Below are 20,491 nucleotides of genomic sequence, written 5' to 3'. Positions count from 1 at the left end.
AAACTTGCAAAAAATTGAAGGGGTAGGAATAGTTCTCAGCTCATCCTATGAAGCTACCACAATACTGACTTCAAAATAGACAAAACCATTATTAAGAAAGGAAAATTACAGAATAACATGCTAAGAGCATAAATTAAAAAGTTCTTAAGAAACCTTCAGCCAGGGGAACCTGGGTGGCTCAGTTGTTAAGCATCCACTTTCAGCTCAGGTCATGATCCCAGGGTCTTGCGATGGAGGCCCACATTGGGCTCCCTGCTCAGGGGCGGGGTCTGCTGCTCCCTCTCCCCCTCCCTCTGCCTGTGTTCCCTCTCTCACTGTGTCTCTCTCTGTTAAATATATAATAAATAAAATCTTTCAAAAAAATATTTTTTAATATTTTATAATATATATTTTACATTTTATTTTTATATTCAGCCCGTTGAATATAATATCTAAAATGGACAACAAATGATGACCAAGTGGAATTTATCCCAGAAAGGTGAGACTGGTTTAACCTTCAAAAATCAATCAGTGTAACTCACCTTATTGATAGACTAAAAATAAAAAATGAAAAAAAGTGTGAGAGCCGAGGAAGCGCCCAAGGACATCAGAATGGCAACATACACACATGGTCAGCCCAGTCTTTCTCTGGAAGATGCAAAACTCAGAAGACCAATGATCATCGAAATCATAGAAAAAAAAATTGAATATCTTAGAAAAGAAAAGACTTTAAATATATATGGCACAGCGTTCCTTGGAACAGCAGCTAGTTTCTCGGGAATAATGGCCAACTTCATTTTCAGACATTGCTTCAAGGTTAAACATGATGCTTTGAAGATGTATGCATCACTGACTACACTTCCGTTTTTGTCTACTGTAGTCACTTATAAGCTCCTTGTAACGGATGCTTTGTATTTGGGCAATATAAGCCTGGAAAATTGTGTTCTGAGAAGTTCACTTATTAGCATAATATGTGGTGTTTTATATCCCTGTGGTTTGGCTTTCTCTAAAAATGGACGCCTTGCAGTCAAGTATCATACTGTTCCACTGCCACCAAAAGGAAGAGTTTTACTTTACTGGCTGCTGCTTTGTCAGACAGAGATAAAAGCCATGATGATTCCTCTAGTCTTAGAGATGGCCTTTGGAATATTTAATGGTCTACAGCATTATGCAAGATTTGAAAGTAGAGGAGAAAACTGTACATGAAGATTAATCAAAGAGTGAATGGATACTAAATCAGCACAATGGGGTTTTTTATGATGAGGGCTCAGGCATTGCTGAAGCAGTTAAAAGTAACTCTGGACAATTTGTTTCTGTTCCTTTGCCTGGTATACAGTGTACTCAATAAATATTCAGTAATTCAGCATTTAAAAAAAATGAAAAAAAAATTAAATTTAAATTTAAAAATGATAGTTTCAGGGCGCCTGGATGGCTCAGTTATTAAGATGCTGCCTTCAGCTCTGGTTGTGATCTCAGGGTCCTGGAATCGAGCCCCACATGGGGCTCCCTGCTCACGGAGAGCCTGCTTCTCCCTCTCCCACTGCTTGCCGCTCTGCCTACTTGTGCTCTCTCTCTCTCTGTCAAATAGACAAATAAAATCTTTATAAATAAAAAATAAATAATAAAAATGATGGGTTCATCTCAGAAGATGCAGAGAAAATGCCGGACAAAACCTATATCCATTTCTGACATAAACTCTCAGCACATAGAAACAGAAGGGAACTCTCTCAAACTGATAAAGAGCATCTACATAAAGCTTATGACTGACATCATCCTTAATGACAAAAGATTGAATGTTTGACACTCACACACGGAAGCTATTCTACTCCTAGGTATTTACCCAAGACAAATCAAAGCATATGTCTTCATAAAGACTTGACATAAATGTTTATAGAATCTTTATTTGTAATAGCCCCGAACTGGAAATAAACCAAATGTACATCTACAGTTGAAAGGATAACACATTTTGGTATATCCATACAATTGAATACTACTTGTAATTTAAAAAAAACAACTATGGATACATGTCATAACGTTAATGAATCTCAAAATAATTACACTAAGCATAAAGAGCCAGACAAAATAGAGTGCAAAATAGTTTTTATGTAAAATAGTGTCTGTGTAGGGATGCCTGGGCGGCTCAGTCGGTTAAGCATCTGCCTTCAGCTCATGTCATGATCCCAGGGTCCTGGGATCAAGTCCCATGTTGGGCTCCCTGCTCAGCGGAGAGCCTGCTTCTTCCTCTCCCTCTGCCTTGCTCTCTGTACTTGTGCTCTCTCTCTCTGTCAAATAAATAAATAAAATCTTTTTTAAAAATAGTGTTTGTGTAAAATTCTAGAAAATGATGACTTATTTGTGTATCTGAAAGTAGATCAGTAATTGCTTAGTGGCCAGGATGGGTACATGGAGGGGAGGAGAGAATGCTTACTAAGGATCAGGAGAAACTTTTGTGGGATTAGGTTAGATATGTTTATTTCTATGGTCATGGTTTTATGGAGATATATACATATATATATGTATATATATATATATATATACACATACTTACTCAGGTTTTATACTGTAAATATGGAGGTTACTGTATGTCAGTTATACCTCAATAAAACTGTATAAAATGAAAAGAAAGGTGAGAAGTCATTGGTCTGCAACCTCCGGAGCTTACCAGGGATAATCTGAAGCAGGCCCCCCAAAAAAGGAGGGCAGGGAGAGACTGCAGGAAGAGGCAGACCACAACAGATTAGTAGGTGGCAGGTTTAGTGAGCAAGTGAACTTAATTACAAGGCTTCTCCTGGAGGCTGCAAGAGGAGCAGTTCGCCACCCACCCCCCCCTCCCCGGGTCTGTCAAATCCTACATGTCTATACAGAGACATTAACTTGGTTCAGTCATGGAGACAGTCTCAACCCCACATCACTGTCTCAAGGCTTCTGTGGACAGCTTCTGTGGGCAGAAGCTTGGGGCAGCTTCTGTGGGTAGAGAAGTCAAGCGGAATGTTCATTCCAAGGACAGGGATGGGGGTGAGGAACTTTTGACAGCCCAGTTTCAGATCACAGGTCAGCCAGCGGTCACATCCCGTCAATGGCCTCCTTCAACAGCAACTTAGGGTAGCTGGAGAGGAGGGTGTGGAGGGGTAGGTAGTGAGGCAGGGAGAAATTGATTTGGAGAGATGTGTTGGATTCTGTCCTGTGGACAAGGACCATAGACTAGACTGGAGAGAGCCTAAAGGTAGAAACAAGAACCACATGATTAGGCAATAGATGGTGAAGACAGTACAGAGAGAGAAGAACTGATTATGAAGAAGTGAGGCTGGACCTGGAGACATCTAAGATGTGAAATTGATATGACTTTATCACTAGCTGGATGAGGAAGAGGAAAAGGACATATGTCTTGGGAGCTGTCAGGTGTATGTCCGGGGAGTTGGTGTAGACTGAATTTGTCCCCCAGATTCGTATGTCAAAGACTTAACCCTCTATGTAACTGTTCCTGGAAACAGGGTATTTAGGAGGTAATTAATGTTAAATATGTTAAATGAGGTCATAAGGGTGGGGCCCTAATCTAGTAGGACTCTGGCCTTGTAAGAAGAGGAAGAGAGAGAGATCTTTCTCCATCATACATACACAGCGACAAGGTGCTGGACACGAGCCAGGCAGAATTTCACTTGAAACTAAACCTGCCAGACCTTGATCTTGGACTTTCCAGCTTCTAGAACTGTGAGAAAATAAATTTCCTTTGTTTAAGCCCCCTAGTCTCTGGTGTTTTGTTATGGAAGACCAAGCAGACCAATACAAGAGCCAATGGGGGGATTGGGATTGTGGGGATGAGGTGATACTCATGCCATTCATCTAGATCAAGAACACAGAACAAGAAGCCAGCTGGGGCAGTGTTTGAGTTCAGGTTGGGATACATTAAGTTTGGTGGACATTCATATGAGGAGGTAAACAACTGAAAATATAGGGCTGAAGCTCTGGAGAGAGGTTGGCCGGAAGTACATACTCGGGAACCATCAGCCATTCGTGGCTACTGAAACCATGGAGATGGGTATGCAGGGGAGGAGGAAAGTACAACAATGAAGAAGAAAATGGCCAGAGACAGAGACAGAGAACCATAACCGAGTGGTGACTTTGAAGCCACCACTTCAAAGAATTTTGAAAAGAGATGATTAACATTTTCAAATGCTGCAATGCTCTGAGCCCATTTCTGGGGACATGTCTAAGTGTCTGGCGTAGCCCTTGAAATCAGCAACCCAACAGTCTAGCTGAAAGGAGAAGGAACATATGAAACAATTAGAAAATCATTCAATTAGAGCAAACGGTCTTATTAATGTAATAGACAAGTGCAATACAGATCCATCCATTCATTCTGCAGACATATTGAGCTCCTACTGTGTGTCAGACATTTAATTTTTGGAAGAGGCAATTGGACTTTTTAAAAAAATAAGAGTATGACTTATTTATGGGGGTGGAAATGATGTCCTGGCTAAGTGAAAAAGATTAAAAGCAGAGTAATTTAGGCACATGAGTAAGGGGGCAGGGAGAACAGGCAGTCTTGGCAAGAGTCCAACGAGGGGGAATAATTGGGAAGAAAGCCTGGCTGGGTGAGTTTGTGCCAGAGATTAGAGGTCTGAAGGGCACCTGTCATAGTGTAACTAGTTCCAGAAGTATTCTTGATCCTCTGTATTTTCTAGGTGCTATCCGCCTACTTCTGCAATAGCAAGCAGAGCCCCCTTGTGTCGAGCTAGTAGGGCCACAGCTTTCTGCAGCAGAGCATACAGAAAATGCAAGCTACTACACTGGCCACCAAACACGTGTCCAATTGCCGTCAGATATGATGGGGAAATTATATATATATATTTCAAGGGAAAGTATGATTAAAGGAAAAATTAGTTATCACAGCTGTTTCCATGGCCCTGATTCACACAGGAGCTTTTCCAAAAGGAAAATGCTGGATGATCCCAAGAGACTATCATAACACCTCTATTGCAGTGGCTTTGGGTGGGCCGATTGACAGCCAAGCATGCGGTCGGGTCGACAGTATGATGAATAGTTAGGTAAGCAAATCCGTAGCGGATGAACTACTGTGAGGGTCTGAACACTACCAGTGTTGTCTGGCGCACCTGGGAGCAAAGCTTTCTTTCCCGGGACGGCCCTGAAGATGCAGTTCTCCTGATGGCTGGAAGAGGGCACTGCGGATCGCATCGGTCCGCAACTGTCCAAGACAGACCCGGAGTCTGGGAGGTGAAGGGTGGGGAAGCCGCCTAGGTCAAGTCCCAGAAAACCCAAAGCCACGGAAATCTCCGGGAGAGAACCGGGGGCTGGGGGCGGGGGTGGAAGTGAGGATGGCAATGCTGCTCCTTGAAACTTTGCCCGGGCCCAGTGTTGGGGGTTCGGGGAAGGGTGGGAGATTGGAGAGGGGAAAGGAGCGGAAAAATAAACCCCAGAGCGCTGCTGGCGACTCAGAGGAAAACGCAACTACTGTATAGGCCCATGGGCGCCCACTGCTGGGGCTTCGGTTTGATGGGAGATGAAAGGGAGGAAGAGCTGTAGGCTTCAGCCATCTCAAGTTGTATGCAGCTGCACAGGTCCTAGGGCGAAAACAGCCGCGCCGCCACGAGGATCCTTCCTGAATCTGGCATTTGGCCTCATCCGTGGCTCCAAAACTTTCCCGCTAACTGCACGCGCCTCCTGGGGATGTTCGCCTTCCTTAAGATGGGGGTTTCCCGTCTGTCCAAACCAGGGCGGACTCACCACCGTCTACTCTGTTGCCCACTTACAGGCTCTTAATTTAAACAGAAACGAAGAACTGGGCGGAAACCAGCCAATTCTCTATAGGGCTCAGGCTCTACTGGTGCCTCGGTCTTCCGGGGCTCCCCGCATCGGCCTCGCCGGGTCTTCCAGCAGTTGCAGGCCAGCCTCCCCCACGTCCCACCCCTGTCTTGGTTTCTCCGCATTTCAAAGGTGCTGCTAGCTCTGAGTCCCCCCCTTTCTCACTACTTTATAGTCCAGTCCCCCAACTTGCGGCTACCCTATATCCCTTCCCGCCAGGGGGCGTCCTGACCATAGGGGCTCTGACTATAACTTGGGACAAGTTGAATCTAGGTTGAAATGTGCGACATGAAAATAAGCAGGTTCCGAGACCACAGGTGTCAGCCTCTTCGACACCAAAGGCCGGAGAGTGGACTCTCCTCTCTGCGCGGACTCTGGCCTTCACGCGCACGACCTCATCTGCCATTCCAACCGCAGAGCGCGCCAGTGCAGGGAGAGGGCGGCACTGAAGTACTACTCTCAGACGTCCTAGGGTCACCTCCCACCCCCCACCCCCACCCCCACCCCCACCCCCAGGGCCTGCCCAAAGGCCATGGTTTGAGGAGAGCGTCCTCAAAGGGAAACTGGCGGTCAAACATCCTCGACGCTCGAGCCAGGACGGGGAGCAGTAGAGGGAGCGCGCCTTAGCTCCGGGTCGGTTCCTGGACCAGCGCCTGCGAAAGCTTCCCTGGGGAAAGCCGCCCTCCTGCAGGCCCCCGGGCTTCGCGCAGATCTTCCAGAGGCTCTCAAGTCTGGTGCCTGGGGAAAAGGCGCAGCGAGTTCCAGGGAGGTCCTTCAGGGAAAGAGAGACGCCTTCCAGAGGGGACGCCGGATTCTGTTCCTTGGATCTTGAAATTGCGGAGCAGCCACATCCTCCTCTCCCTGGGCCTGGCTGCGTTCCTGCTTTCCTTTCCCTGGGGAGGAGTTGCCTCGATGGCACCTGGGAGCCCAGCTCAGCCAGGCCCGGGAGGAGGGGAGCTGCGCCCGGCTGAGGAAGGCTAGCCCACCGCCGGCCTGGGCGCAGGAACAGCCAAGGGCCCAGAGAGATTCATGCTGAGTTAGAGGCCTGGATTCAGTTTCTATAAACTCAAGATATAGAACCGCAAGTAATAACTCCTTCCATCTGCTAGCGATTTTTGTGCTTTACAAATTCATGCACACGATCTCATCCTTAAATACTTGGATCCCTAGTACAACCTGGGAGGTACACAAACGGAGATTAAGACCCTTTTGGGGGGGGGGGGCTTCTCAGGAATCAGGTGCTAAGAGGCTCTGTTTCCTTAATTCCTTAATTTCTTGAGGCACTGGAAGATCCAAGGATAAATAAAAACAGGGTTTCACTATAAGGGAGGGAGGCAGTAAACACCGCCATAGTTTACTCTGGCTGTGATGGGAACAGTTCCCGGGTATGGTGGGAGTCTGGGAGAGCTATACCACAGAGCTGAAAGGTGACAACACCAGGGCTTGAACCCCAGGGATTCTGACTTCTACTCAAGTGCTCTGCCTACCACCCCTGAGCACTTTAAGATCAGAAATATGAAGAACCTACCTATCCCATCCCTGCTACACACACACACACACACACACACACACACACACCCCTTCGTCAAAACCCTTTCTATCTCAGTTGGATCCCAGAGTAACATTGTCACAAAGGGACTACATGGATATCATTTGGGTGATTTATTGTTAATTTATAAGCTCTGTTTGGGTAGGAGCCACATCTAGCTTGTTTAAAGCTGATTTTTTAGGCCCAGCACAGAACCTGGCACAGAGCCAGCACTCAATAAATATTTGTTGAATAAATCACAAATTGTGATGAAACTTGGAGCAAAATAACACCACCAGGGCACATGGTCTCTCACGGATCTAGAAGAGGTGTGAAGGACCATGAAGAGAATTAGAAAAATGTGGTGAGAGACCAGGGAGGACTTTTCATTCCTCTGGCTGTCCAAGCTATAGACCCTGAGTCATACAGCCTTCAGGAAGAGTCCTCTGTTCTAAATTCTCAGAGAAGTGACTCTGTTGGGACCGAAAGGGGTTTCCCTTCACCACACAGGTGGTGAGCAAAGGTTGAAGGCAGTTCTGTCCTGCCCCCTGGGCCTGAGCCTAAGCCTCCGGGGCTCCTTAGATTTCAGGCCAAGCTGCAGAGAGCAAAGCAGTGTGTCAGGGACTGAGGTGGGCTCTCGGGGCCCCACCAGGGAAAGCTCCCTGAGAAGCCGGAACTGGGCCCCACTGCACCCACTCCGCCCAGAAGAGTTACTGAAGTCACAGGGGTCCTGGGGGGGGGGTACTCAGGGTTCCCAAGTATTTCCTGCAACCATGAAGAAATTACCAGTTTAACCAGGGTCGCCCTACTTAAGATGACTCTAGGAGGCAGCTAAAAAAAAAAAGGACACTCTTTGGTTAGGAAGAGGTGTGGGGCCAGGGGAGGGACTCTCAAAGTCTCTGTTTGATCAAGCTCCGAGATCGAGATACCAGTCTTCCCCCTACCACCTCAGGCTAGACTAGACGTCTTAGTCTTGGCAGTGCAGCACATCTGGCAAAGAGTGTGGGGTGGTGTGTGTGTGTGTGTGTGTGTGTGTGTGAGAGAGAGAGAGAGAGGCGGGGGCAGAGGTAGAAGAGGTGGGCGGGGGCCCCAAGGTGTTGCAAAGGCCCAGGTAAGGTCTAGGGCTGGTGTGGGTGCGCGCGCCTGCGGGGGGTGGGGAGGTGGGGGGGGCAAAGTAGCAGCGGGATCTTGGTTGCGGGGGAGGGGTTGCGTGGAGTAGCTGCCGTAGCCGGGATCCGCCCCCACCCCCCAACCCCCGTTTGGCTTCAGCTCCAGGCGGTGTCTCAACGCCTGCTGCTTGGTTGGGGGTCACGGTCTGGTCGGCAGGCCTTGGGCGAGGGGGAGGTGGGGGCTGCTAGCCACGTGTGCCGCCGAGCCTGCTGCAGGGCTGGAAAGCTGGCAAGGGACGAAGGCCAGGCCGAGGCTCAGGGACCGCGCAAGATGCGCCTAACTCTCCCCTTCACTCAGATTCAAGGCCTTAAAGGCAGGGCAGAGTGGGCGGGGGTACTAATGACAATACAGAAATCTCGAGCTCTGGCAATGTAATAAGAAATTTTCCAAAGCTTTCAAAGAGCTTTTCTGTGCCTGATCTTATTTGAATTTCAGAGAAACCTTGTAAAGAATCACCTCCTTTTCTAAATGGCATTGAGAGCGGAGAGGCTACAACATTCTATACTTGGCGTTTCTTACAGTTACCAATAATATGAAATAATGGAGAGGGAGAAAGAGAAAGAAGACAGGGGAATGGGAAACCCACCCTGCCTTGTCATTAAGACCCCAGTCCAAACACAAGCCCAGGGGCTAGGGGCGCCTGCAGGCAGGATCTGTATTCAGTTTTGCCAGCTTTCCCCGACGGTTCACTTGAGTCCCGCATCGTCTTCTCTCCTTGCTCCCTGGGCTTAGACATTACATCGACCAAAGCTCAGTTGGAGTCTGAGTCTTCCTGAGAGTGCACCCCAGAGAAGCCCCTTGATAAAATGGCAAGGAGGCGGCTTGGTGCTTGTCCTTCCTCGCACAACGGACAAGCAGGTCTCGGTGCCCAAATGCAGGGTTGTCTGCCCCAAAGCCCAAGGGCAATGTGTGAGAATGTTGGCCCATGAGGGAGGAAGGGGGTACCCTGGGCTTCCTCTCCTCTCATAAGCGACATAGGTGGTGGGGAAAGCAAATGTCAGTATAGAAGTTGCCTTTGTATTGAGGGAATACAGAGCACTTCTCAAGGAGAGAACTGAAATGTTAAAATAACAAGCCAATAAACAAAACAACTTTCCTTACTACAACGCTGTTAATGGAAAAGGCGCCTAACCTGCTGAATTAAATCGTTCAAAAGTGCCTGTTCATTACTGGGAGCTCCTTCTCTACAAGGAGGGGAAGGAAAATTTGAAAACAAAAAACAAATCCGAGAAGCCTCCTTAACCGGCCCCCGCAGTGTCTTGGAAGCCCCAGCCTGGCCAGGGAGCGCTCCACCCTCCCAGCCCCTAGCCCAGAGAGGAGCCTCAAAGAGCTGAAGAAAAAGCAAAGCAAAACAACAACAAAACGTTTAGAATCCTGGAGGGGAAAGTCGGAGTGGGTCTCGGGATCTGCGCCACGCAGGGGCGACACTGCAGTCCCCTGGACTGGAGGCCCGGGCCTGGCCGGAGCAGCACGGCGGGTGCCTCTGGCCGGGCTGGGGAGCGAAAGCCCACAGCTCCCCCTCTCCAGGCGCCCAAGGACCCTCAAGGCGCGGGGCTCACACTTGAAGCCTGGGAACGCGCAGACAGGAAACCCACTTCCTCCTAAGCAGTTTCTTGCTCGCGGGATGAGAGGCGCCCAATTGAAGCAGAATGATCCTCATCTACTAATATCCAGCGTGGCCACAAAGCGACTGGCCATTTACGCCGCCACTTTAAACAAAGATATTTGGTTATTCCCGGGGAAGCAAGTGCACTTTTGCATGGCTGAGCTCCGGGCGGAGGCGAGCCTCAGCTCAGCCTCCCGCCTGCTGGGCTGCTCGCGCCTTGGGATTCGCCCCCTCCCGGCCAGCTGGTCCCGCCGGGGTTCAGGCTCAGTTCCGCCCGGCAACAGGCGGGCGGGTACTCACGACACTCCCTGCCCGCGCCCTCCCTGAAGCATCAGAGGGGAAAACAGCGTGGCCCTGGGCTCGGGTGCTGGGGCTGTGATGTCCTCGGAAAGTCAGCTCCAGCCCCAGAACCCCGCGTGTCCGGGCGATGGGCGAGGGTCGGGGACACCAGGTTTGTTCGAGGTGGGGCAACTTCAGCAATGGCCCTTGGGGTTAGTGCCCCCCAGCTTCCCAGCACTGGCGGCCAGTAGTGTGCTTGCCTTGGCCGGGAATGGGGGTGGGGAGAGGGTTCCGCGTGTGGGTTGTGGCGGGGGGCGTGATGGAGGGGGCCCTGGACCGCTGAGAAGACCCTGAGGTGGGGGGAGGGGGACGCGGGGATCTGGGACAGCCTCTCGGAGGCAGCCGATCCCTTGCTCAGCGTCCCCTCCGCCCGCTGGGATTCTCTCTCGGGTAGGGGGAAAGGGGGCGGGGAGCAGAGGTGTCCCTCTGACGGCGGCAGAAGAGGCAGACAGACGGACAGACACGCAGACCAACAGTGCGGTCCCAGGGTTCGTCCCCAGACTCGCGAGCTCGTTTGGTGGCGACTGGGGCTCGGCGCCGCGACGCCCGATGTGGTCCGGAGGCAGTGGGAAGGCGCGGGGCTGGGAGGCCGCGGCGGGAGGGAGGAGCAGCCCCAGCAGGCTCAGGTGAAACCCCTACCCTGTCCCTTGGCCCCCTCCCTCTAAAGACTTGTCCCCTCCCGGGAACCCCGACTGTATTGGAAAGTGGTTCACTTTGTAACTCCGAAAGTTGGCTGCAAAGCAGCATTCACCTTCCTTCCTCCCCACCATCCCTCCTCCTCGGCTACTCCTCACCCCACCTCTTGCCCTCCCCTCTCTCGGTTCCCTCCTCCTTTCCCTCCCCCGTCTCCCCCCCGCGCGCCGCCCGCACCCCACAAAAAATGGGGTGGGGGTGTCCGGGGAGGGGGAAAGAAATGCTTTGGGTCGCGTCTCAGCCTCTCTCTCTCTCTCCCTCTTTGAGACCTAAAAAATCCTGACAAGTGAAACTTAAAGGTGTTTACCTTGTCATCAGCATGTAAGCTAATTATCTCGGGCAAGATGTAGGCTTCTATTGTCTTGTTGCTTTAGCGCTTACGCCCCGCCTCTGGTGGCTGCCTAAAACCTGGCGCCGGGCTAAAACAAACGCGAGGCAGCCCCCGAGCCTCCACTCAAGCCAATTAAGGCGGACTCGGTCCACTCGGTTACGTGTACATCCAACAAGATCGGCGTTAAGGTAACACCAGAATATTTGGCAAAGGGAGAAAAAAAAAGCAGCGAGGCTTCGCCTTCCCCCTCTCCCTTTTTTTTCCTCCTCTTCCTTCCTCCTCCAGCCGCCGCCGAATCATGTCGATGAGTCCAAAGCACACGACTCCGTTCTCAGTGTCTGACATCTTGAGTCCCCTGGAGGAAAGCTACAAGAAAGTGGGCATGGAGGGCGGCGGCCTCGGGGCTCCGCTGGCGGCTTACAGGCAGGGCCAGGCGGCTCCGCCGGCCGCGGCCATGCAGCAGCACGCCGTGGGGCACCACGGCGCGGTCACGGCCGCCTACCACATGACGGCGGCGGGGGTGCCCCAGCTCTCGCACTCCGCCGTGGGGGGCTACTGCAACGGCAACCTGGGCAACATGAGCGAGCTGCCGCCGTACCAGGACACCATGCGGAACAGCGCCTCGGGCCCCGGATGGTACGGCGCCAACCCAGACCCGCGCTTCCCCGCCAGTAAGTGAGGCCGCCCCACTGCCGGGCCGCGGGCTGAGTACGGCAGGAGCGGGGAGAGCAGTCCCGCAGGCGCAGCGCCTGCCGGCTGCGCACTGGGCGTCAGGGTGGGCGGCCCGGAAGCCGCGCCAGGGAGCAGGGTACGGGGGCCGGGGATCCTTCCCCCTGCCGGACTGAGGGTCCCAGAAGGGACACTTGATAACGCTGGGGACTTGCGGCAGATGCTAGCCTTTGGCGTCTCCCAGATGCGGCCGACTGGCAGCTCTGTTCCGCTCAGGAGACCTCGTAGTGCCCAGGGATCGCCCTCCGGTCCCCCGAAAAATTAAGGGAGCTGGGGGCAAGCAGGGAGCAGAGAGGCGCGGCCTGGCCGGGCGGGAGGCTGCCCTACTGCGACGCGCTCAGGGGACCCGCCCGGCTGGCTCTCCAGTCGAGGCAGGTGGAAGGGAGCGCGGCGTCAGATGGGGCTCTAAGTGGTTCGAGCGGGTGCCCTGGCTGAGGCTCACAGGAGAGAGTGGCCAGGAGGCAAAGCGTCTGGGACTTTAGCTTTCGAAAGTGAACACCCCACTCTCCCAAACTCCCGAAGTTGGGGTCTACGGTGGGACCCCAGGTCCTGGTCTGGGCCCAGTTCGCCGCCTGTGGCCCGCTAACCCAACGACTCTGGCCGGGGTTGGGCAAGAAAGGGACAGAAGCGGCCTTTCTCCACTTTGTTTTGGGGCTGGAGCACTGAGACTGAGGGAGGCAACCGGGGTTGAGGTGGGGAGCTTTCCAGTAAATCCCTCGACGGCACGGCCTGGGGCAGGCGCTAACTGTCGTCGGTGCTTAGGCCTCTCAGGGCGGAGGCGGCCTAGGTGAGAAGGGCGCCGTCGGGGTGGGCCGGGCTGGCCAAGGGCACGGAAGGCAGAGGTGGCCTGGCCTGGCCTGGCCCGGCCCCCGCCGACGCTGTGCGTTTGTCGCTTACAGTCTCCCGCTTCATGGGCCCGGCGAGCGGCATGAACATGAGCGGCATGGGCGGCCTGGGCTCGCTGGGGGACGTGAGCAAGAACATGGCCCCACTGCCAAGCGCACCACGCCGGAAGCGCCGGGTGCTCTTCTCCCAGGCTCAGGTGTACGAGCTGGAGCGACGCTTCAAGCAACAGAAGTACCTGTCGGCGCCCGAGCGGGAGCACCTGGCCAGCATGATCCACCTGACGCCCACGCAGGTCAAGATCTGGTTCCAGAACCACCGCTACAAGATGAAGCGCCAGGCCAAGGACAAGGCGGCCCAGCAGCAACTGCAGCAGGACAGCGGCGGCGGCGGCGGCGGCGGGGGCGCCGGGTGCCCGCAGCAGCAGCAAGCGCAGCAGCAGTCGCCGCGCCGCGTGGCCGTGCCCGTCCTGGTGAAAGACGGCAAACCCTGCCAGGCAGGCGCCCCGGCGCCGGGTGCGGGCAGCCTTCAAGGCCACGCGCAACAGCAGGCGCAGCAGCAGGCTCAGGCTGCTCAGGCGGCCGCGGCCGCTATCTCAGTGGGCAGCGGGGGCCCTGGCCTGGGTGCACACCCGGGCCACCAGCCGGGCAGCGCGGGCCAGTCTCCGGACCTGGCGCACCACGCCGCCAGCCCCGCGGCGCTTCAGGGCCAGGTCTCCAGCCTGTCCCACCTGAACTCTTCGGGCTCGGACTATGGCACCATGTCCTGCTCCACCTTGCTATATGGTCGGACCTGGTGAGAGGACACCGGGCCGGGCCGGGCCCAGCGCGCTGCCTCATCGCTTTCCCTCCTGCCGGCCACACATCACCAACTGCCCGCTGCTCCCTGCGCTTCGACTTTTCTTAAGAATCTGTCCCATATAGACCAAGGGAAAACACACACACACACACACACACACACACACACACACACACACGCCAAACTGCTGGACGTCCTTTTTTTTTTTTTCTAAAATTTGTGGGAATTTTTTAAAAAAAGAAAATAAAAATAACCAAGTGAATCCAATTCTTTAAGGAGTCTTTAAACAGAGAAGGACATAACAAAAAGAAACAGCTTTTGGGGTGATCGAAATGGGTTTCCCTCACTCAGGCAGGGTGCAGTTTGGAGAGGGCTCTATTGTGACACGGCTCTGGACTCTAAAGATGGCAAACTTCACTCTGGGTACCCTGTGCCAGCAAGGTGGACTCGCTTGTAAATACCAAGATTTCTTTTGAAGGGGAGATGGGGGCTGGGAAGAGGAGAGACTCTACGACAGGACCCACATGTCAATGACACAAAGGAAATGCCCCCTCCCAGCACCCGCTGGCCACCCTGGCTCAGCCCCGGGAAGAGCCCTGGCTAAAATTGTTTTATGTTTGATGTGAACTTGTAGCTGTAAAACGCTGTCAAAAGTTGGACAACACACCTAGTTTTTAGTAATCTGTACATTTTGTTGTAAAAACAAAAACAAAAAGAAACCCCAGTCCCTGCCCTCAAGCCCATCATATTTTTTATGGGCATTGAAAAATCTGTGTATATTATTTGGCAGTTTGGTATTTGCAGCGTCAGTCTTTTTCTGTTGTAACTTATGTAGATATCTGGCTTAAATATAGTTCCTAAGAAGCTTCTAATAAATTATACAAATTAAAAGGATTCTTTTTCTGATTAAAAGTCCACCTTTTGTTGGGTTTTGATTTGGCTTTGAAAGGCATTTTTGGGTGGGGGGGGGGGTGCCAGCTCATCATTGGCCTGACGGGATTGGAATTGTTTGGGAGCTAAAGGGATTCTAAACCAGCTAAGGAGCTGGGCACAGAGTCCTTGTCCCATAGGGAAATGGAGTTTTGTTCTGTCTCCGAATTGAGTAGAACCAAACCTTTAACAGTCCTAGGACTTGGCAATAGAGAGGAAAAAAGCTAAACTACTTCCATCAGGAGGGAAAGGGAAAACAGAAGAGAAAGCGACCAAAGGACTAGTTTTCAGAGCCAGGCTTCTGTTTTTTGAAACCTCAGAAGTGTCTACTGTGGTCTTATACAGCTAAGTCTATGATTAAAACTTTAAAGCGTTTTAAATAACATACATTTTAAATTATCCTGAATGAGGGATCCTTGTTACTGAACAGATGGTCCCTGTATATTTCAACACCAATCCTTCTTTCTAATCTGCTTCTGAGCTTTGTCGAAATTAGAATTTGGTGGGAGGCTGTTTTCAAAAGTGGGGAAGTCTATCTCGGTCTTGTTTCTGCTCTAAAACAGCTATCCCCAGGCAGGGTTGGACATGGATCCCCAGCCTCTCAGGGTCCTTCTGGTCTTGACTCAACTACTGGCCTGGGGACTCTGAAAGCAGGACTTGGGAAGCTGGGCTTTCCCTCTTTGTTCCACCGGTTTCCATCTCTGGGCTCCCAAATATCTTTGTAGTAAGGAATCTTTCTCCTGTTCCCAACTTTCTACTTCTCGCTGCCCCAGCCATCCCTGCCACCTCAGCAATAAGAATAATAATCATCATCATCTTCATCATCTTCTTCAATCTTTCTTTCTACTTTGAATTTCCTGGTCTCTTTGGTGCCCAGATGTGGTTTTTGGGGAATTCTTTGGGTTGCCCTGGAGAAGGAAAAAATGGTTCTGAACAGAGAGAAATCATAGTCCCTAGATGGGCTATTGCCCCTTCTGTGTCACCCTTGATAAACCTACCTAGCAAAAGTGACCGAGTGGGTCCCTCTTAGCCTGAAAGTGTTTGTGGGGGGTTGATTCATATTTGGCTTGTACTCACTTCATGCTTAGAATTTCATGTTTCTTTTTCCTTTCTGGTCTCTCTTCGTCTTTTCTTCCTCTCTTCTCCTCTTATTCTGTCTCTGATGTCTCTTTTCATCCAACTTCCACCTTATCCCACCCCTAGGAAATTGTGAGGGAAATTGCCTAGGCCAAGGCCTTGCTCCAGACTAGCAGTCCCTCTTTGTTGACTTCCTAGAGGCTCCTCTCCCCTGGTGCCTTAGGCGTAGAGGTCATTCCGGGTCTGGCTGCTGAGATATGGTTTCCAATATCCAGAAGAGACCCAGAGACCCTGAGGATGGTTGCTTGGGTCTGCAGAGTGTGCTCATTGGGGAAAATCTCAGGAGGCCTCACATTTTGGAAAACAAGCAAAAATCAGTGAAGTTTGAACACTTATGTTGAAATGAGCAGCTGTGGTCTTGGGACAGGGTGTATAGGTGGTCAAATCACAGCTCCGTCCGGGGCTTTGACTGGGAAGATGTTTGCTCTAACATCCCAATCCCAAGGGGATGGGAGCTTCCGCTTAACTTTTTTTTTTTTTTTTTAAACCAGCATAAGTCTGTCTGGGGCCCACGGGGAGCGCGGTGCCCCACACCAGCAAAGGCGGCTGCCCCCTCCCCCCATCCAAGCCCAAAGCGGGCGCCTGAGTGTCACAATTTTTGTGGGTTGTAGTACCCTCGGCCTTAGCACCCTTTGCATTGGAAGGAGTTTTATAAAATACATTCTTCTCCCTGCCACCTCAAGCCGGCTTAGTTTGAAGTCTGTTTACTTGTTGGGGACAGAGAGGAGGGAGGAAAGTGAGTTGAGCCGCATCTCCGGATGGGACAGAGACTAACAGAGACTTGGCCGCTTCTCTCCATCCATCACCAGGGGTCCACCAGCTCCAGCTCCTTGGCCGGCAGATTCTAATAGCTTCAGGAAGCGGCCCTGAAACGCGAGCTGAAGCTTTTTTATAAAGAAGTACCTGCGCGCTGGGTACAGCAAAAGACCTCAGCCTGGGGACATTCCCCACGTGACATCCCAGTGACCCCCTGCGTAGCCGATTGTCGTCTTCGCCTGGAGTGGACCTCTCCTAGGTCTCCAGCATCTCCGTCCCAGGTTCCAGCCTGGAGAAATCAGCCTTTTGGGGATATCTCTGGCGCTGAAGTGCTGGAAGAGCCAGAAGCTTCCCCACGTAGGGGGGCAGCGCAATTCGCTCCAAGATCGAAGAGAAGCTGAGCACCCTCGCCTAAGCACCCCACTCATTCCCCAAACCCCGACGGCTGCGGAGAGTAGGGGAGATTTTGCAGACAGCATCCCCCCTTCCTCCTCTCCCCCACCCCCACCCTGCCAAGTAAACACGGGGACTTTCTCGAGAGCCCTGGAGAGCGGCTCTAGTGGCTTCGGGGCCTGAAACCCCAGGCTTGCCTTGTTTGATGTTTAGCATCCCAAAGCCGCACACTACCCTCGCCCCAGCCTGGGAACCTGGAGCTGTGGGTCGGAGAGGGAGGAGAGCCTCCCTCTCAGTCGGCCAGGCCGGGGACTGGGCTGGGTTCAGGGAAGGCGAGAAGAGCGGGACAGAGATGCGCTGAGCCGGGGAGAAGGGAGTCGGGGCCGCCGCCGCCCCCAACAGAGACACTTGTGGGTACAGCTGGAGTCCTCAAGGCCGGGAGGCGGGTGGGGGCAGGGAATGCCTCAGCAGCCGGGGCAACGGCTCTGGGATAGGGGCTGGCCCTGAGGGAGGTAGCTTGGGGCCCGCTAGTGAGATCAGACCCAGGCCGGAGCCAACGGCGCAAGAAACGCTCGGGCACTTACTCCTGGAGGCGGAGGAGGCTCCGCGCGCCCCAGGCCACGGGCCTCGCAGGAGGCAGGTCTTCTTCCCACTGCTTAGCACTTGGCCTTTCAAAAGAGAAGGCTCGCTCGGGAGCCTTCCAAGGGATCTTAAATCCTCCTGGGGGCAGGGTTAGGCCTGGGGCTGGCATCCAGGTCTCCGATTTTGAGACCCCAAGAAGGAATTCTCCGACTCTGAGGCCGCACACTCTGCGAGCGCGCCCCCGGGCGTAAGGAAGCGTCGGTGAGGGGCTATCTCCAGACTCGAGTGGCACAAAAGGTAGCGCAAGTCTCTTCTCAGGCGACTCGAGATAAGAGGAAATGAGAGCGGGGTTTTCTGACTTCCAACTCATTAGGGACCAGGTAAGGTCAATGCTTTCTCTATTATGTCTTTATCTTAAAAGCGGGTCAATTTGAGATAAGGGAAAAAAAAATCCAGGATCTGTGTGAACCGTGCTGATAAGGACTGACCCCTTTCCAGAACTAAAAGCAAGCCAGGCAGACATTCATTTTCTATAAACAAGAGAGTTCTGAGAAGCTGCCTTGAATTCTGATCGAATGTCTTCAACCTCTCTAGACATCGCTCTCTCCCTCCCCCAATTATTAGAGCGGGGAGCAGAGCGAGCGGGGATATTATTTGTGGAGAACTAGAAATCCTGTTGGGAAATGTGAATCTGAGACGATTCGGCTCTTAGGCATGGTTTGCTGGCTTGTTTGTTTCAAATGCGTCTTTCTTTTAGAATGGAAGTGACAGACATGAGGAGTATTGGGAGTGATGACGCTGAAGGTTTTCCTTGCTCAGCCAGGTTCCTCTTAAGGGATGCTGGACACCACGTTCGTCTGGCCCTCCCTGACTTCCTGTGTGTTTGTGGTTGTGCAGTTGCGTTCTTTTTGGCCCCAGGCCACCCTCTGTGAGGCCTGGCTCCTGCCTCAACTTGGAGCTCAGAATATTTTCTTGTGCTCCTTCGGGCAGTAGCTTCTGGAAGGAGTGTCCCATCTCGTCACCCTCTCTCTGTGCCTGGAAGCATTGGGTATGGGTGAAAGTAGTGGAGAAAATGTGTTTTATTGCAAGGGAGGCCCAGGGTCTGCATGCTCCCTCTTCCCATGTAGTTGTGTTTCTCAACTTGATGATTCTGGAAGGAGCAGAGGAGGAGCAGCCTCAGTGACTTGACAGCACAGTTTCTGCCTCATCTGAAGCTACAACTTAAGTGGCAGGCTGGGTTTCTCTCTGATAGTGACCTAATGCCCTACTTGGAGGGCATCTAGGCACAGCCCCAGGCTTCTCATTTGATGTTTCCCGTTTGGTCTCTGCTTCCTAAACATTTATTGTCTTTGTTATTATGAGTTGTGATGAAATTTTGGAAAGGATGAGATTTAAATCAATTTTCTTGCTTTATTTATTTTTTAGTTATTTGTAGGACATTACACTATAAATTGATTATTGTTATTGTTCTGCTTGAAATGGAAATAAACATTTTTTTTAAAAGTTGAAGACAATAGGTCTTGTTAAAGAGAACTCTTTCCTCCAATACAATATTCACATCTGATTCTGCCCACTCCTTCTGTGGGCATAAGTGGATGTATACAGACACCTGTCTCTGTGTGATTACAGAAGTATACACATATGTATCTATCTCATATATCTATTTTATACGATATTTAAAAAGAAAAAAATTAATGTAGGATTCTCTTTGTAGAGGATCTTACTGAACCTGTTACGTGTAAGAAAGTTGAAGGCATTCATTCCTCAATTAAGATGCCACATGAAACTGCGTGTTCCTTTAAAAATCAAGAAAAACTTTCTTTAGTTTTGTCTATTTTAAATTGGAATATTAATTTATTTTCCTGTAAAATTCTGGGGAATTATGATTGGGGGAATATTAAATTTTGTTCTTAAAGAAAATGAACTTGCTGTCTGAGGCACACAGCTGTAGCTGAGACTTCTTGAAGCAATCTATAACAAAATTGTCACTTCCCACACCTACATTGTCCATTAACAGATATCGTTCGTATGAACACTATGGGTCCGCTAACAAAATCAAACGGAAATGTTTCTGCCCCTCATTTGTAGCAAACGTCCCTCCTATTCTGGTCTTCACAGAGTAGTGGAAATAAGAAGGCAGGTCTGAGTGTAGTCTGACAAAAAGAGAAAAAGACAAACTTTTCTCCTTTCTCCCCATTTCCCACATTTCCAGGAATCTTGTCTTTGATTGCTAGATGAAATTGTCAATAACACCAGGCTGTTGGTAAAGGGTGAAAGGTTGCATTTCTCAGGTTTTCCGTGATTGTTGATAATTTCATTTTTACAAAATCAGAGATGTTAGGCAATGAAAAGTGTCCTTGGATACCCTTCCCCAGTCGCTATGCACTGGAGCCATTCTGTGGAAGATCACCCAGAATGGTAGGGCCTCCGCCTGTCTAGCATTCTCCCTCTCAATACTGCTGCTAGTAGGTATTCAAAGCTCTAGGAAAACAAGGGTTTATTTGGTCCGTGCGCGCGCTACCGATGTACCTGATCTCCCCCGCACACACACAGCTGAATGCGCGCGCGCAGATGTAAACCTGGGAATTACCGTAATGACACGAAGAGGACTGAGAGCTGGTTCCTCTGAGCTGGCTGCTCCCTCGGTTCTAACCTAGGAGAACAGGTCAATGGTTTAACAGATCTGGCTATGCCGGTGTATACAGCAAACCCGGCATGGTTAGGGTCCCTGCAAGGCGCCCCCAGAGCACTGGGTTTCTAAACAGATTTGGAGCGACAGGCTTTTTCAGAGGGGGACTCTGAAGCCAAAGAGGATTAAACCTCTCTCCCCGCCTGGCCACTCGACGGTGCCTTGAGG

At 51.5% G+C, this 20,491-nt stretch overlaps 2 protein-coding genes across 5 annotated transcripts; both read left to right on the top strand.

Annotated features, from left to right (window-relative positions):
• Nucleotides 1–564: 564 nt before the first annotated feature.
• On the top strand, nucleotides 565–1,343 carry LOC125104835 (complex I assembly factor TMEM126B, mitochondrial-like). Its single transcript, XM_047737670.1, is given in 2 exon segments — nucleotides 565–1,166; nucleotides 1,168–1,343. Coding segments are annotated over 2 exon segments (600 nt in total). The 5' UTR covers nucleotides 565–591; the 3' UTR covers nucleotides 1,193–1,343.
• A 9,016-nt stretch (nucleotides 1,344–10,359) lies between these two features.
• Nucleotides 10,360–14,556, top strand: NKX2-1 (NK2 homeobox 1). Of its 4 annotated transcripts, none has more exons than XM_047738963.1 (4): nucleotides 10,360–10,554; nucleotides 10,837–11,068; nucleotides 11,752–12,137; nucleotides 13,095–14,556. In XM_047738963.1, exons 1-4 carry the CDS (start codon nucleotides 10,482–10,484, stop codon nucleotides 13,835–13,837), a joined length of 1,434 nt encoding a protein of 477 aa, XP_047594919.1. In that variant the 5' UTR covers nucleotides 10,360–10,481; the 3' UTR covers nucleotides 13,838–14,556. The 4 variants fall into 4 exon arrangements, with proteins under 4 accessions (XP_047594919.1, XP_047594920.1, XP_047594921.1 ...); XM_047738966.1 differs by lacking the exon at nucleotides 10,360–10,554 and adding an exon at nucleotides 11,510–11,654 and having other exon boundaries at nucleotides 10,947–11,068; XM_047738964.1 differs by lacking the exon at nucleotides 10,837–11,068 and having other exon boundaries at nucleotides 10,388–10,565.
• Nucleotides 14,557–20,491: the final 5,935 nt, after the last annotated feature.

Source organism: Lutra lutra, chromosome 7 (assembly GCF_902655055.1).
Source record: "Lutra lutra chromosome 7, mLutLut1.2, whole genome shotgun sequence".
Taxonomy (NCBI): domain Eukaryota; kingdom Metazoa; phylum Chordata; class Mammalia; order Carnivora; family Mustelidae; genus Lutra; species Lutra lutra.
This window is presented reverse-complemented; position numbering and strand designations above follow the sequence as displayed.

Coding starts and splice junctions, on each gene's coding strand:
- NKX2-1 (XM_047738963.1), top strand. CDS start 10,482: ATGTCCTCGGAAAGTCAGCTCCAGCCCCAGAACCCCGCGTGTCCGGGC. Junction 10,555..10,836: donor GCGAGGGTCGGGGACACCAG/GTTTGTTCGAGG, acceptor TCTCTCGGGTAG/GGGGAAAGGGGGCGGGGAGC. Junction 12,138..13,094: donor AGACCCGCGCTTCCCCGCCA/GTAAGTGAGGCC, acceptor TGTCGCTTACAG/TCTCCCGCTTCATGGGCCCG.